Below are 17,225 nucleotides of genomic sequence, written 5' to 3'. Positions count from 1 at the left end.
GCCAGGACACTGATAAAGTTTTTTTCAAAAGGAATGGAAAGCATCAAGGATGTAGAGCAAAGGGAACAGCAAATTTAACCACTTACAGCCAAATTCGTGCAATAAGCATGGTGTGGCATATGTGAGCATACATAAAAGCAGGGACTGCAACACATCCTTCCTCAGACCATCATCTTTTCTTGATTAAAATATATCACATAGACACACTGAATTAAAGAACTAAAAATTAACATGATGTAAAAAATAACATTCTTCTGATCAAGCCTGAAGACTATGCACACTGTAGCCTCTTTCAGTTCATTTGCACTCCAACATACTCTTCCTCTCTCCTATGCTAGAATATGAGATGCAAGTCCAAAGTTCTTTTGAGTAGCACTATGAAGAAACCAGACAAGTCTTGCTTGCACAAAGCTGTTCATAAGTAGGTCTGTAGATACACAAGGCCTGTACACGCAGCCTGTTTCAGGTAGAAACTGTGAGCTTGAGTCCTTGAAGAACAGACTGCACTTACGATGCACTTGCAGCAATGGAGTTCTATGGCCCCATGAGGATTTTCAGAAACGGCTGAAGCTCCTTGATGTACTTGCAGGGATCCCACCTCGTGATCTCTAAAATGAAAGAGCCTGGTGTCCAATGTATCAGACCGGATACTGGACCAAACAAGGGAATCAGGATCATAGCCTTGATTTCTCCCCATGCTCACTGCAATACACAAACTGTAATAACAACATCCAATCTCTGTGCATCCCTTGTTCCATGCCATGCAATAAATTGCAAAGCCTGCACTGAGTTAATGTTCTTTCATGAATCCTACCCATTAATTTTTCATCTCTCCTGTGGTACAAACACCAAACTGATATTCCTTCCCTTTCTTACTGCTGAGATAACCCTTGAACACCCACCTGGACAGAGAAAGTCCTGTATGAAATGTGAGATCTAGCATGTAGATTAGGCACCCATTTCTTGTTCCCATTTCAGTAGGTGGAGGAAAACCAGACACATACCAATACAAAACCAGGAGTTACTGTATGACAATTTTTTATTTATCAGTATCAAATTACATAGCAAAGTAATGAATGCAGTGTCAGATCATCTCTTTGAATACTGTAAATACAAACAAAATCCACCATATTGCTTAATTATCCAAAGTAAATTAAAAGTTTAAAAATGTGCGTTTCAGAGATTCCATTTGGCATATCCTGTCAATATATCCTGCATAAATATTTCTGTACCTCATTTTCACTATGTGTACCTTAATACAGCCTCTAGAAAGCTCACATGGAGGAGATAGGATCTATCTGTATGTTTATGTTCATCACCAACTTATATATCTGCCCTGAAATCACTGAAAGTACCTACCTGCTAGCTCACCTGACAGATGAATGTGACTGTACCTGGAGTGGCCAGACCCTGCTCTCACATGCCAGACCCAAAGCTACTAGCAGCAGCGCAAGACAACTGAATGACATCAGCTCTGGATCAGGTCCTTAAATTACTGACAAAGTTACTACTCACTTTCGTGGCTGGTGGGCTGGATCTGATGGCCAGATCATGTACACTTGAATATGTTGAAGTTCATGAGACATTTACACTGCTCTTTACACTAGTATGACCCCACTATATAGAAATAACAATTCTTTGTTTGTAATGCTAAGTGACTTCCTTTAAGCTGAGCAGGATTTGGCCACAGCTGGATACAAACTAGGTAATTCAACCAAAGTATTTTATTGGTGTTAATCAGCAATGTCATTTACAAGGGACTTCCTTGTAAACTGTATAAATGGAACAATTTTTCCTGACGGATGAGAGAATAAGCTTCACTTAGCACTGTTTCCAAAAGTTAAGACTACTGAGACATTGTAGTGGTATGAAAAGGAAAACACTGTAGAAACACATATTTTGGTTAGAATACAACGAAGAGAAGTACAGAAGCGTTGATGCAGGTAATTGGAAAGGTGAGGAAAGGGAAGGAGGAAAAATTTAGGCAGCAATCCCATGGCAACGTGGGAGTTACTCTTGATCCCTCCAATTCACCAGTATCAGTGGAAGTCAGGCTTCTCTGGGAAGGTGCAACCTGAACGCTTGATAATTACGCTGGCTGCATAATGTCCAGCCCGGATGCACTCGGTCACTGGCCGGTCATAGACGAGCTGTGAGAGGAAGCCTATGGAACAAAATAAGAGACGAAGAGAAGGAATAAGATGGTCAGATTAGGGTTTTTTTGAGTGTATCAGTTTGTCACAGGGCAAAGCACTGCAATACTGGTGTAACTGTATGTACATAGTCCAGTTTAAGTGTTTGCCTGCTTGAGTGGCCTGCTGCTACTGTTATTTCTGTTTATTTGGTAGCTTCAAGTAAATTAAAGATCATCAAGACGGATCTTTATTAGTGCCCCCAAAATAGTTTTACCAGAGTGCTTGTTCCCTTCTTTTCCAGAGAAAACTCTTAATTCCTCAAATATCAATTTAAAAACAAAGAAGCAGTTTTTCCTGCTAAAGAGAACTCATGCTGTTCATAGTGGCTACAGCTACGGCCCCACACAAGTGTCACTCTGCAAGGTTTTCTCAGAAAAAAGCACGTAACAAATAAACATCATCTATATTCACAGTTACAGGTGTTTGTAATGATAAGAAGGTGACAAATTTTTACCTGAGGAGGAAAGCGAGATTATATCTGCTGCTCTTGATTATGGGACAGTTAACCTAAGACTTCAGAAACAGTGGGTACCTCTTAGCAAGGTCAGATAGCTATGTAAACAGAAACCATAGGGAGAGCCAAGCACCACTCAAATCGGGGCACTTGGTTATCTGCTTGAGCTAACAAAGTCCTAGAATGCATAGCTTAGAAAACCAGAAATCACTGGAAGCTGAGTGTTCTGAAAACCAGAGCACCTCTTTAAAGGAATATATGCAGAGTCCTAAAAAGGTCCATAGAAAAGTTAAGTACAAGTGTGACCAGGGATTTTATAGACTGAGTCCCTCATTTCTGACACATTTTGTCTTGGATGAAACTATTGAGACTGAAAGCACAACAGAACTTATGGAAGAGGTGAAATACATATTTTAAATTTGGAAGAGGTTTTCAAGATGTGAAGAGTAAACTTAGTCTCTTATAATTTAAAGCTCCACTCTGTCATTCTAGAGGCAATATTTTATTCACTTTTATCCCACTTTTAATACCTTTCAGATGTATCTCTCTCCCTCATCCAATCACAGAAGGAAAGTGAGACTTGCCCAGGAAATTCAGAATTCTAGCAAGCTGGAACATGTTCTTTTTAAAGCTTTCATCCACCATTTCAAGTTCCTGGGTCATGGACTGACAAGCCTTGGGCCTTGACAGTACAAACCCAATACTGAACCCTTGTCTCTCATAAGTAATATGTATGTAGCTCATAGGTACCGATTTCTGACATATTATAAATTTTGATTCAAAGACAAAATGTTTTGCTAGCTTGCTTTCAAATGCACTTTCTCTGTTCAGCTTGGTTACTACTAAAGCAAAGGCTCTACATTATACTGTGATGTTCCCATTTAACCTGTGCTCCTTTTCTAAATATTTCCTTTTGTGGCACGTTAGAGCATATTTTTAGGAGATGATAAAAATATTTTATCCTATGCAATAATGTCTGTTCCTTGAAGATTCAAAATCATGTCAAACATGAAAAATAAGGTTAGATTAACAAAGGATAATGCTGGTGAGAAAAGACCCCATTTTCATGAATCGCCAAGATCTATCTTGGCTTCTCAGTCATGACTGATAGTGAAAAGAAGCTTAGTTGACGTATAGTTTTCTCTAAACTGCGTTGAATGGGAGAAGAGTTTGAAACTACTAAATCTATAAATCAAATACTTTTCATTGGAATAGAGAGGCCATAGAAAGCAGGTGTTTTAGATGACAAGTAGGAGAAAACTCGTATGTTTCTGACACGAATACTTTTCTAGAGAACTACATATTAGCTGAAATTTCACAGATATTGACTGAGAGGAGTTGGGAAAAAATGACTGCTTCACCACCAAAAGTTAAGTCTGTAAGCACAAGCGAAGAAGGCAGGAGTTTTCAGTATACAAAGATGAGAATCTGAAACAGGAAGAAATTTTGCTGTGAGTGCTATCACTGATGGCAGTCAGGGATGACAGACAACACAACTGTGTCAGGATGGTCCAGCTGTAATAGTTGGGTAACAGTTGAGAAATCCAAACAGCATGCCTGGCAGAAATCAGACCATTTCTGAATAACAAGATGAAAATGGTCTGCTCTCCATTTAATTAACATGCATTCTTAGGAGAAACTTTCTTGGATATGTGGAGAATGTCAATCATCAAATTTAAACTGCCTGGGAGGCAGGAGCTTGCCAGTGTGCTTCTGGGTGGTTAAAACTTGAGAGCAAGTTGTAACCGTATGTAAAATGAGGCTGTTAAGACAGTCCATTTCTAACTCAGTAAGTATCAGAGATGCACTGGGCAGGCCTCCAAAGGCAAACACGAGGCTAGTTTTTGTGCAGAGCATGAATTCAGAGAGGGGTTTATACAAGAAAGAACGGTCCTCTATGTTTATGATCAAGGCATCAAACATCTACGAAGATGAGAAAATCCAAGAAGCAAAAAACCATAAGACATGAATTATTTTTCAATACCAACTAGACTGAGACTGTCATCACCTCCCAGGCTCACTGAGGTTTCAAGCTAGTATGCATCTTTTGTCTTCAGTGAAGCTACTTCTTATTTATTCTGATCTAAGTGAAAGCAGAATCAGGTGAAAAAACCACCCTGTTCTAATTGGGGATAGAAATGAGAGATGTCTGTGATTTCAGAGTGGTAGAGAAATGACATTAAGTACAGCTGTCATATATGAGATATGTAGAAACTGCAGTGGGGAGTTTGCCCTCAAACCATTCTCGTCTGTTGAGTTTCTCTTAAAAGGCATGTGTTTCATAGATGAAATAGAAATAGCAGTATCTGACACAATATCGCATTGAATGACAATACAAACACACGTATCACAAACACAGAACTACATTACATACTAAGACTAGGCAGTTGGCAAAGCAGACCCCGAGGGAACACCAGAAAGCACTGTTGTTTGAGCAGGGAAGCAAAAAGCTCTATCAGGTTGGCTGCCTTAGCTGCAGAATGTTCTTTTTAGTTAATGCTGTAAAAAGCAACATGGTCAGAATATAATTCAGAGTTTGCCTCCTCCAGAGTATAAGGTACTGTGATGCAAACCCCATGAGTCATACTCTCAAGGCATGGATTCAGATCTTCGAGTTCCAGATGAAGAAGTTAGTGTCCCATCTGTTTTTCACCATCCTTCTTTGCTGCTTGTATAACCTGATACTCTGTCAAAATGAGCCATATTAGTTTAAACAGTAAGCTGTTGAATAGTAGATCTTTCCTAACCCAGCTGATTTAAACTGAAGTGGGTTAGTGAGTACTCAAACAGCTCTACCAGTGAGCAGGGTGGTGGAGGGAAGATGACAAGCATGTGAAGGCTGTAATCTCTTTAAGGTGCCATGACTGGAAATGCTAAAAGATAACTGAACATGGCTTCAGACTTCACACTCCTCCTACAATTTCACAGACAGAAAGGCCAGGATTGAACTCTGATCCTGTATCAAGGGCCTGAATCGGAGAACTAGATCATCCCAGCACACACTTAAGTAGCTCAGCAACTATTTTAACTTCTGCCACGACCTGAGCTAGTTCCTGGCTATCACTGGAATGCAGTGCAGAAAGGAGTAGTATATTTTGGCTACACAAGACAACCTCGCTTCAATTATTTTACCAAAACAACTTCAGGCAATATTGTCTACCATCCTCTAATCGCAGCTATTCTGCACTTAGTGTATTTCTACACTGCTGAAGCTGTGAACAGTGTTACATTCACTGTGTACTGTTTGTTCTCTTCACACTAGAACACAAAGACAAGAACCAAACTCAAGGCTTTCCCACTTGTCTGCTTCCTACCCTGACATCCAAAGTGATTATTGTTTATGGAGTAAGAGAAACAGCAGCTGCAGGATGTCTAGCATCCTGTAATGGTAGATGACTGTAATTAGCCATCTCAGTACGCTTTCAGAGTAGGCTGAGATGCCTTTTGTGCCCCACAGGCATGGACAACCTTGTACCTAGTCATGATAAGAACTTATTTGGAACTGTGTCCCATTCATCCCACTTGTCTTCCTAGAAAGCAAAGACAGCTTTGCTTCAAAAGCTGCTTTAAACCTTAGAGTGGTACAAAATGTATTTGCATTCACAGATGACAGAACTGATTATAACACACCAATAGCTATTTTTGGCCCATAATTATTTCTTTTCTGCTCAGTAGAAAAAAGCATCTCTGAAACCACTTTGCTCTGAAAAGTGTGCCTGAAATAATTGAGAGTTAATCTTTATTATCTCCAGCTTCCTTACTACAAGTGCTCAACAACATTTATAATTGTTAGGTCTGCAAACGGAATGAGGGACTGGAAAGTCAAGTTGCTTTCTTCTTTCTGTGCTCACCCCCAAATGAAAAGTTTTGTGAGCCAAGTGCCAGAAGTGGTGCTTGAGCCTCAAAATTGAGACCCAAACCAAGGCTCTCACTGAAACCAACACAAATCTCTTTGGGGTATCAATGTAAGTCTGAAAAGACACAGCAAGTCAGTCCACTGACTGACACAAAAGGTGTAGTTACTTTGTTACTTTGAAGATCTCAGTTGCACTTAAGAATCATTAAACGAGAAACAAGTTAATTTTCTTGTGCCTGCAAAATAGACATTTCAGGGGAAATTCCACTGAAATCAGTGATTTCTTTGAAAGTTTTGTTTTCCAAATATCAGTGGTAATCCTGAATGATCGCCTAGTGCTAGTGCAGCTAGGGTAGGAATGTGGGAGTCCAAGAGCGGAGATTTTAAAACAGTTCTGGTTTGCTTCAGTAATGATTTAACAACACTTAAAAACAGCTCATATTGAAGCCAAATGTTTCATTTCAAATTGTACACTTGACAATTAATTTTAATGACTGTTAATTACTAATGCTGGCTGGAAATCCATTTATAGCCTCCGACACCCAGCGCCCCCACTACTCGTCTTTCTGCAGTTTCTCTCACACTTCCAACCTTTCATAAAGTGCCCACAGCAAAATGAATGCATTTTTTTGAAACGCAAGCGAGAAAAGCAGGAAAAAGCAATTATCAAATGCATTAATTATAAACAATTACAAGCTGACCCTGACTCAGAGCCCCTCAAAACCATTTTTGCTATGTGACGTTCCCAGACAATCGTCCTCTTCCAGCTGAACCCTGAAGCACCTAATATAATCCATACTAGCCAGGCCACTCACCAGCAAAATGGTCCCAGGCACAGAAAGGATCATGAACAGCTGAGCTGTCTCCTCTTTTTCTTTTTTGTATTTAAAGTTTCTACAGCTTAATTTGTGAACTGCCGTTTTTAAAATGGTGTTATTCCACCACGGGGGACAGTTGCAAGCACCTTTTCACACTCTTGTTCGTATGCAGCATTTATCACAGTTGCTCAAACGCTCATCTATTTTTATGTGATCCCACTAGCTTTCCAGGCCAGCAGTGTGGGAAGATGCAGTTTTCAAGAAACATTACCCTAGCAATTTAAAGCCTTGTAGCTGATATGACTGAAGCTTTTTTGGATGTCTTGTAGCACTGTTGGAGTGGGTTAATGTGGTAGCACGAGTCTGGTCAGTTGTAATCAGGTGGTTAGCAACGCTGATGCCAAGAGCCAACCAGACAGAATAGACTTTGTAAAAGATGTTGGCATCGGATGATTCTGCAATACAGTCACTGAACGGCTGTACGTCAACATACTGAGGTTTCTCCTTTTTTAATTTTGTGGCAGATGGTGGATATTACAGCCAAGAACTGTGGTAAGCCAGAGGCCCCGCCCATTGCTATCAAACCGAATGTTGGCTATTCTAAATGGAAACGTTTTTGATGAAGGGCGGGATTTGGCTCCTGTTTTCATGTATTCTGGCACTGTGGTATGACACATTAGGCTTACAGTATATAAGACAAATTAAATGTAAGCATCTTCAAATGCAACGTACTTCTTTCAACCTTCACACACCTTACCACTTCCTCTCTCAAAATTCAGTGTAAGAATTATTCCATGCATGTACTCAGATGTTATTAACTACAAATGTATGTGTGTACAAACAAGTGTCTTTCCCCCTCTGTTAAAATGAAATGGCTCTCTGTGCTTCTACAGAACTCTAGCACCAGGCTAATTACAAGTGAGCAAAAAAGGTTACCAACCCTTTCAGAAAAACAGTCATTTAAGATGTATATCTAACAAGTGGCAACCTTGAAATCTCACTCTCACTGAAAAGAGCATTAGAAAATCCTTCCTGACTATACCACTGGAGGAAAGTTTTAATAAAAACTAATTAAACTACAAAAATCTCAAGTGGTTAACTGATTTTAGGGGCTAAATTTCTGGCAATTCTAATTATCCTCTTGTGGCTTCACTTAGTGTTTCACAACCATGACAGATGACAATGAAAAACTGCAGTTAAATTCATCCTCCCTGACACCATGCTAAGCACTAGCTTTTCCCTCTCCAAGTAAAATCAATACCATGTTTGAGTAAACACGTTTACAGCTTTATTAGGATGTCTCGCTTGTTCTGTAACAGCTACTTGAAGCTGTGGTAACAAATCGACTCAACTCAGTTAAACCTAGAGAGCTGAGTAAGAGGCTCATCGATAAGGTTGTTATAAAAATAAACTGCAGGAGATCAGAAAGCTGGAACAAACAGCCTGGTAAATGTCAATATTTTTACTTCCAAAGAATGACAAAACCATGAGATCACGAATAAAATGTTTCGTAAGTCTATATTTATAAAATGGTCACATGCTAAAGGCATTTCACTATGTTCAACCCTCTTACACAAGCTTCTTATTTTCTAATCACCAGCATGAATACTAACCCAAGCATGTTTTCAAGAAAAGCAGTTAGCATTGGTACTGCTGTCCCTATTCCTCTTGGCTTTCTGTATTTAACGACACATTTTGAACGCACTGAATTTCTGTAAGGATCACTCAGATATGTGTATGTCTTCCTTAGGCTGAGGTTATACAGTCATTTATGGACACAGGCAAATAATACAGTGTTGCACTTACTAGACAACTGTGATTAAGTGAAAGGAACGTTTTCAGTTTAGCAGCCTTTTCCTGGAATGGAGAGGAGGTGTTGAATACAGAAAGCAAGCAAGAGTTCAGACTCTAATGCTTTAAGCGATTACATATGGAAAATGTTAATGAAAGATTCCTGCAAAAATGTGACAATAAAAAAATAAATAAAACTCCACTACATCCCTTTTATTCCATTAGGAATCAGTTACTCAAGTCTGAATAATTCTATTACATTGCATATATGTTTTCCACTGTTTGGACCTATTGGGCAAGCGCACTGCAACTTGTAGAATAAGGTGTCATCATACTTCCCAGGACCTGTATAGATGCTTGGGCCCATCAGAGACTCTTTCTAAGGAAAATTAGCAGTCTTGTTTCTTTGGTGTCACTGTGTATTGTAGGAATGTGGTTGTAACTCTGTAGTGGTTTGGTCCTGAAGGCAGTGCAACGGATGGAGAAAACTTAGATCCCGATTTGAAGCCTGCTGTGACTGATGGGATCTTTCCTATCACTGGCCTATGCCTTGACTAAGTACTGTCCACCATGAGGGGAAACAGCTTAAGGATAGGCTTAAGTGTTTTCTACTGTGACATTCTTCCACATTAATCATGCTCTATTTATAACCTGATGCATATCACCGCTGTAAAAACTCCCCAATGCTTCTAACTGTCCAAGAAAAGAATAATTTCAGTCTACAAATGTACTCCAAGAAAGAAATATGGAAAGAGCTGATAATGAAGTTATAACTTCAGATAGTTTGCTCCTATTTTTCATTTTTAAGTCCACATGGTGACCTTTGGGAAATTACCTTTTGGATCAGAATCTTGGGGCTTTGGGCTTGTCTCCAACAGCCAGGATCAGGGAAAAACATTTGATTAAGAAAAAAAATCCCCGCCCTCCAAGCTTACAAGGAGTACTGAAGGCACTGTATATGCCAAACCAAATACAGATATTTTCATTGGAAGCATCTTCTCCAGCTATCTGAGAAACTACTTTCCAGGCTGGTATTTCTCTTTGTTTTTCCTAAAAACATTTCCTAGAAAGTTTCCTAGAAGTGTTCTTCAAATGACTGAATTCTACTTAACCATTCTGAGGCAGCAGAATGACATTAGCTTTCTTTTATTAGTACTCAAGAAAGCCTTTTGAGCCTCAAAACAGATCTGTTTTATTGAAAGTAAATGGTGCAGATTACCTACTGCTTGGAATAAGAGGAAGAGAGTTTCACTAATTTAATGTAGAAATAACGAAGTTCTAAGCTTAACAAGCTTAACAAAATGGAATACATGTACTATCTTCTTAACATATATTTAAGTACAAAAAGGCAACATTTTGTGAATGTAACTTCACAGTTGAGATTCACATACAAAAAAGCTAGTAAATTTGAAGTTGTGTTTGCAGAACGACCATCTTGCAGTAAGGTTCTATTTGCAGGTATACTTCCACACAGTCAAACCAGCAGTATGCATGAATCAGAAAGAACACACAGTGCAGTGGGAATACAGTAGCTAGACAGCCTATACATTTATTGACTTTTGTGGGCTGAAACAGCCTACCCTACTATTATATACATAATGCTCCTATTTTAATAGTGTCTCATTTAATTCCTTCTGCTTTTTTAAATATCTGTTACTCTCTTCGATTGATACTAATCATTCACTGATCACCAATAACAGTAATGTCCCTTTAAGAAGAGTCAGAGATGAGTGTTAAACCAACCTACAAGCACTGCTACTACCATTGCTTTCAACTGGAACCATCTTTTTCCTTTTATCTTTTTCTTATCGCAACCCTGCCATCTTCCCACTTCAGGTATGAGCCCATTTCAATGCATGTGTGACGTTACCACTCTATTATACAACAGAGGCAGCTACAGGTGAGGGAGGAGCCTGTTAGCTAACACCACAGTGTGAGAAGTACCTTTATGGTCAATGTGTCAATCTCCATAGCATCACACCAAGTCATATTAGATGTAAAATAGATAACATATTTCAGTGTATTTTTATACTTCATTGTGTGTTGTTGTATCTTCTGTGAATAGAGCATCAGCTTAATCTGACACATCGTTTCTTAGGGGACTATATCCTGCCCTGATTCCCAGGGGAATGTTCTTGATGATCCAATCTGACTAGTGCCTCTGTTTCTACTCAGAATACATTAAAATAACACAAAAATATTACCAACAATCTGTGAGCAAGGTAATAATAACTCATTAAAGTAATTTCTAACCTTCCACATGAACATTTTCTTTATCATTACATGATTTTCTAACACATGACACATTAATATAAAACGAAATGTTATGAGGATAGGGATAGTACGCATGACAAAGTATTTTAAACGGTGATGATTTGCTTTGAGGCGTTAAGTCAATTTGTAATTGTCCCATAGCTATTACAGCAAAAACTGGAACTTCATAATTGGTTTTGAAAATCTATTTTTAACACAGAAGGTTTGTTTTTTAAAATGTACGCAACCCATTTGATGTTCATTTCTCATAAAGCCTGTCCAGAATGTCACTGGATTTATGGTGAGGTAAATTAGGCCTTTCAAAACTCAATTTTGCAACATATTAATCCTCTTGCTGTGTGCTGGGGCTCCCATTAACACTGATTGTGTCACTGCCAGGAAAAGAGACACATCGGCTAGAAGGAGCCAGCCCTGTTTCAGTCTACTTGGAAACTTCTGAGGGTTTTTAATTCCAGGTACTGATCCTTCTATGCTCTCACTTCTACATGCTATTTGAAAAATGACAGTAAGTATACTCATGTTTTGCCTTACAATAATTTGACTATGTGTTTTTCTAGGTTGCCTTTAAACTGTATAGGTGAAAATGTGAATCACTGTATGTAAGTTACTACATTTTGATAAAAAATGCATATGTAATAAAATTCACATGAATAGTTAGAAACCAAGAGAAAAGCAGCAATCAAAACAAAACAATTAAACCAGATGGAATCACAATTAAATTATACTTGGACAACACCTGCTATCAGTTTTAAGTATAATGCCAGCAAAAAAGAACATATTATTTCCTAAGAAGTAATTTTGAATGGAAACTGGCAAAAAGTGAAGTAGGGAAATAAAAAGAAAACAGGAATATTCCACATTTTCCCCAAGTGGTATCTATTTTTATGGTTTTGTTTAGTAGCTGCAACTCAAACTGCAGCAATATTCTAAATTGTGCCCATACTAATGTTGAAATTACTAGCGACTGGCTACACTATTGATCAGGATAATGGTGTGCCTGTAGCTGAGACTGAGAAAAATCAACTAGGAACATATAATCTGGTAATTTTTCTAGTTTGTAGAAGGTCAGTTACAGAGATAACGTGGCCACCTAATAGCCTAGGTTTAGATGTGATATTTATCTGAGAGAGTTACGAATGCCATCAGAACACACAGACGGTAAGTCATGAGCATGTTGACAAGCTATCCCCTAGCAAGCAAAGATTGATGCCCTATCTACAGCTCAGCTATTATACTCATGTTCGCTGTTTATAAAACAGGAGTATTAAAGATGGGCAAAAAGGGCTGTCAGTCAAAACGCTGATGACATTAACAAGGGATTTTTATTTCAAAGCTTCATATCTCATCAGCCATGATCTCTGTAACAACAGGATTGCTCAGAGGCAATTAGCCACCCATGTTGTATAAATGAAGACCGAGAGAGTGCTGATTTCTGTTATAACATTTATCTTTACTTTAAAGAAAAGACGAACAATTCAAAGTAGTATCCTCTTGTCTCTTTTTTAACAAAAATCAGCCACAAAAAGTCACATGGACATAAATATTTAATTGATATCACCAAACAAACACCCCTCACTCTCAACTGGCAAAAAAGTAGCATCTCAGAGCTCTGGTGCTACCAGAAGACAGCATTTCACAGCAGTGATATTTTATCCACTGCACTTCTCTCTATCAAATGTGATTAAACAATGACGACAACTTCCCAAGGTATCTTAAACAAGTATAAAAAACTTATACAAATTAAAGACCACTGTAAGTGAATTAAGTAGCTTCTGATATCATATTCCTGCTGTTCAGTAAAGAACTGTTGCTAGCTCCTTGAACTCCTGTTTCAACAAAACTAAAATGTTTTAGGGTGGAGAGTACAAGAGGAAGGGGAGTTTTTATAACAGAAATTCATACAGAGATGAAAATAAAATGAGGAATATTTCATTTCTCTGCAATGTTTTTAGTGAAAACAGATCCTTCTTTGGGTCACAGAACTGATGGATAGGGGCAAAGCAGCTGACATCATCTACCTGGACTTGTGCAAAGTGTTTGACACTGGTCCGCATGACTTCCTTGTCTCTAAATTGTAGAGACACCAATTTGATGGATGGGCCACCCAGTGGATAAAGAACTGGCTGGATGGCTGCATGCAGAGAGTACTGGTCAATTGCTCAGTGCCCAGCTGGAGACCAGTAGTGAGTGGTGTCCCTCAGGGATTGGTCTTGAGACCGGTCTTGTTCAACATCTTCGTCGCTGACATGGACAGTGGGATTGAGTGCGCCCTCAGCAAGTTTGCCGATGACACCAAGCTGTGTGGTTCGGTTGATACGCTGGAGGGAAAGAATGCCATCCAGAGGGACCTTGACATGCTTGTGAGGTGGGCTGATTTCAACCTCATGAAGTTTAACCATGCCAAGTGCAAGGTCCTACACCTGGGTCGGAGCAATCCCAGGCACAGCTACAGGCTGGGCAGAGAAGAGATTCAGAGCAGCCCTGTGGAGAAGGACTTGGGGGTGCTGGCTGATGAGAAACTGAACATGAGCCAGCTTCAGTGTGTGCTCACAGCCCAGAAAGCCAACCATATCCTGGGCTGCATCAAAAGGAGCGTGACCAGCAGGTCGAAGGAGGTGATCCTGCCCCTTTATTCTGCTCTCGTGAGACCTCATCTGGAGTATTGTGTGCAGTTCTGGCGTCCTCAACATAAAAAAGACATGGATCTGTTGGAACAAGTCCAGAGGAGGACCACAAGGATGATCAGGGGACTGGAGCACCTCCCATATGAAGACAGGCTGAGAAAGTTGGGGCTGTTCAGCCTGGAGAAGAGAAGGCTGTGTGGAGACCTCATAGCAGCCTTCCAGTATTTACAGGGGGGCTATAGGGATGTTGGAGATGTCCCCTTCATTAGGGACTATAGTGATAGGACAAGGGGTAATAGGTTTAAATTTAAACAGGTGAATTTCAGGCCAGATATAAGGAAGAAGCTCTTCACTATAAGGGTTACCTGAAGAAGTGGTGAATGTTCCCATCCCTGGCAGTGTTCAAGGCTGGGCTGGACAGAGACTTGGGTGACACGGTTTAGTGTGAGGTGTTCCTGCCCATGGCAGGGGGTTGGAACTAGAAGATCTTAAGGTCCTTTCCAACCCTAAGCATTCTATGATTCTATGACTCCACAGTCTTGAAGAATCCTATAAATGCATTAAGGAATTTTCTCCTTAATATAGTCACAATCTTACTCATAATTTAGTAATCTGACAAACTGTTCAAGCCACCTGTCTCTGCTGAAGGCATTATTAGATCTTTTTGACACGTTTAGCACTCCTGCTATAGCCACTATATAGCAAGTATTCATGCAACAAACCTACACAATTCCTACATATGAAATACATAAGGGACTTAATAGACAAAGTCATGAATACAGTCCATCTTTGCCCTTATCAGATTTATTCGGAGAAGATGGAATTCCCATTGTATAAGCTTTATTTTTTAATTTGTCAGCTTCTACTCTTTAGCCATCAACACTGTTCTCTGAAGACGACCCAGGCTGGATTTTCAGAGGAGCAGGAAATGGCAACTGGGAACCTAATTCCTATAGGAATATAACTCATTGCACCATAGCACAATTTAGGTTGGAAGGGACCTCTGGACGTCACTTGCTCCAGCCCCTGGCTTAAAACAGGGCCATCTCATGTCATGTTCAATCCCACCTAGATGGCTTTTTATTTTAAAGATTCTTGGATTCCTCTATAAATGCTGGATTTATGCAAACAACATAAGAATCATTATACTGGATTCTATTCTGTTTCAGTTTTTATCAAAAGTATATTTGTTTAAATCTACTGGCTTCAGTCAAGGTATTCCAAAGTTATACTCATGTGTTTGGAAAACAGAACCAGACCTATTAAAAACCCCAAGAGATTACTGAATCATATTTTTCATAGTAGAGGAGTAAGGATAAGCAATTATTCTATGGACTCTGGGTTCTCTGCAAACCTATATTTGCATTTCTTGTGCTGTGTTTTTATAAATATACATGTATGTATACATATAATGCATTCAAAGAACGTTGCACTTTTGGGATAATATTTTAACATTTCAATAATGTAGAAGTATACCAAATATTACTTAGCTCTGAAACCAAGCTGGATGTCGTTCTCTAGAAAATAATTCGTATTTACCTCATGAAAACAGGCTATAATTCAAACAATGTAATAACCTGTGGGCAAACTCTTTGGAGTCCAAGGTCTTCATCTGATTTGTAGAGGCATTTAGATTAAGATGGAAAAATAATGTTTAGAACTAACCTCTACACCAAAGATGACGGAATGGCTTTATTGAGCCAGTCTGGCAACAAAAACAAAAGGAGGGAAGTATCTCCACTAAGCCCTGTGGTCTCTAAAGAAAAGATAGCGATGCCGTGAGGCACACTCACACAAGGACACATACAAAAGAGGACAATTCATCTTTTGTTGCTGTCCCTGAATTCTATCAGAGTAGTTCTGTGATAGCAGAGAGTAGTTGGCCATCTCATAGGATTCACGCTGGGTTTCACAAGAAATACAGAGAGAACTGCTTATTCTGTAAGTATGTGCACCAAACAATTCTGAGTGTAGCTTTCAAACTGCAGCTAGCAGCTTTATGAGACTCCTTGGTACATGAAAGCTACAATGCGATTTTTAAATTGACAGGTTGTTTGAGCCACTGACCTCAGCTTTGATATCAACAGAGGCAAACTGCTATCAGCTCACATTTGGCACCGTACAATGCTTAATGAAGATCTCCTTCAATCTCGGGATTTCTTTTCCTTAAGAATGGTATAATGTCTTTACAACATGGTGTTAAGTAATATACACTTGCTGTGATCATTCTGTCACTGCTTAATCAGCCTGCTTTAAATGATTTGTGGTTACATTTCATACTCTAGTACTTTTCACGCAGTATATGACTAAATCACAGTAGATTACTAAGTCAATATATTTATATTGGCAGAACCTGAAGAAACATTGATTTTACACTTTCTTCTATTCATTTATTTATTATGAAAACTCTATCCAGTTCCACTGACTAGATAGATTTTAGGGGAGAGATTTTGCAGGGAGCAATGGCAGTAGCTATCAGAAAAGATGCTTATTGTTTTCATTAGTTACGGTGGCAAGGACAAAGTGGAGCCCAAACAGAAGGCAGACCTGCTCTGGCTAAATAGAGCAGGATGACATAAAGGAAAGGGTAAGATGGTAAAACTGTCTATATTTCAATCTACTTATTGCCATTAAACATGCTTTGATTATCATTATTGCAAAGGTTCCAAATGAGGCTAACTAAAATAAATAAATGTTAATTTAACGAGTTAATAGAATGTTTCCCAAACTCTACAAACAAAGGCTATAATTCCATTTAGAGGACTCTTGTGACATAAGCCATGTCAGCAAAGCTCAAGTGATCTGTCAATGTCATCAGAACCTAGAGGTGGATGGAAGCTTTGTATTTATGGGTATTTCAGGGATTTATAACCAAAAATCTGTGGTACCCCTGAAATTCATGAGAGGTGCTGAGACGCTATAAAGTAAATAATTATTGCTTAAGCTCTAAAAGGTAGCAGTTTGTTGCTGGAAAGCAATGAAGGTCAAACTCTGTAAGTGTTGTTTACAGAAATCTTTTTTTAGCATAAAGATACCTGCAGGAATGTTAAAACCCAGTTTCTCATTCATGCTGGTTGCACCAGCCTGAGTGGCAGATGACTTGATGCCTGCAGTAAGAGGCAAGAAATTCAGAGATACTCCTGGTGGCAACTTAATAAAAACATATTTCAACTGAAGAATGCAGTTTATTTCTTGTTGCTAGCTGTTGGAGTG

At 39.1% G+C, this 17,225-nt stretch overlaps 1 protein-coding gene across 6 annotated transcripts in view; it reads right to left on the bottom strand.

Annotated features, from left to right (window-relative positions):
• Positions 1-1,650: 1,650 nt before the first annotated feature.
• The window catches only part of ADK (adenosine kinase), a 296,049-nt gene continuing 280,474 nt past the window's right edge, over positions 1,651-17,225 (bottom strand). For all 6 annotated transcript variants that reach the window (XM_061344234.1, XM_061344239.1, XM_061344238.1 and 3 more), the window contains one exon: positions 1,651-2,164. In XM_061344234.1, coding sequence (XP_061200218.1) covers positions 2,040-2,164 — 125 coding nt within the window. In that variant the 3' untranslated portion in view covers positions 1,651-2,039. The remainder of the gene's footprint in view (positions 2,165-17,225) is intronic.

Source organism: Neopsephotus bourkii, unplaced genomic scaffold (assembly GCF_033783945.1).
Source record: "Neopsephotus bourkii isolate Nb327-2 ecotype Australia unplaced genomic scaffold, CSIRO-AGI_Nbou_v1 NB_196, whole genome shotgun sequence".
In the NCBI taxonomy this organism is placed as follows: domain Eukaryota; kingdom Metazoa; phylum Chordata; class Aves; order Psittaciformes; family Psittacidae; genus Neopsephotus; species Neopsephotus bourkii.
This window is presented reverse-complemented; position numbering and strand designations above follow the sequence as displayed.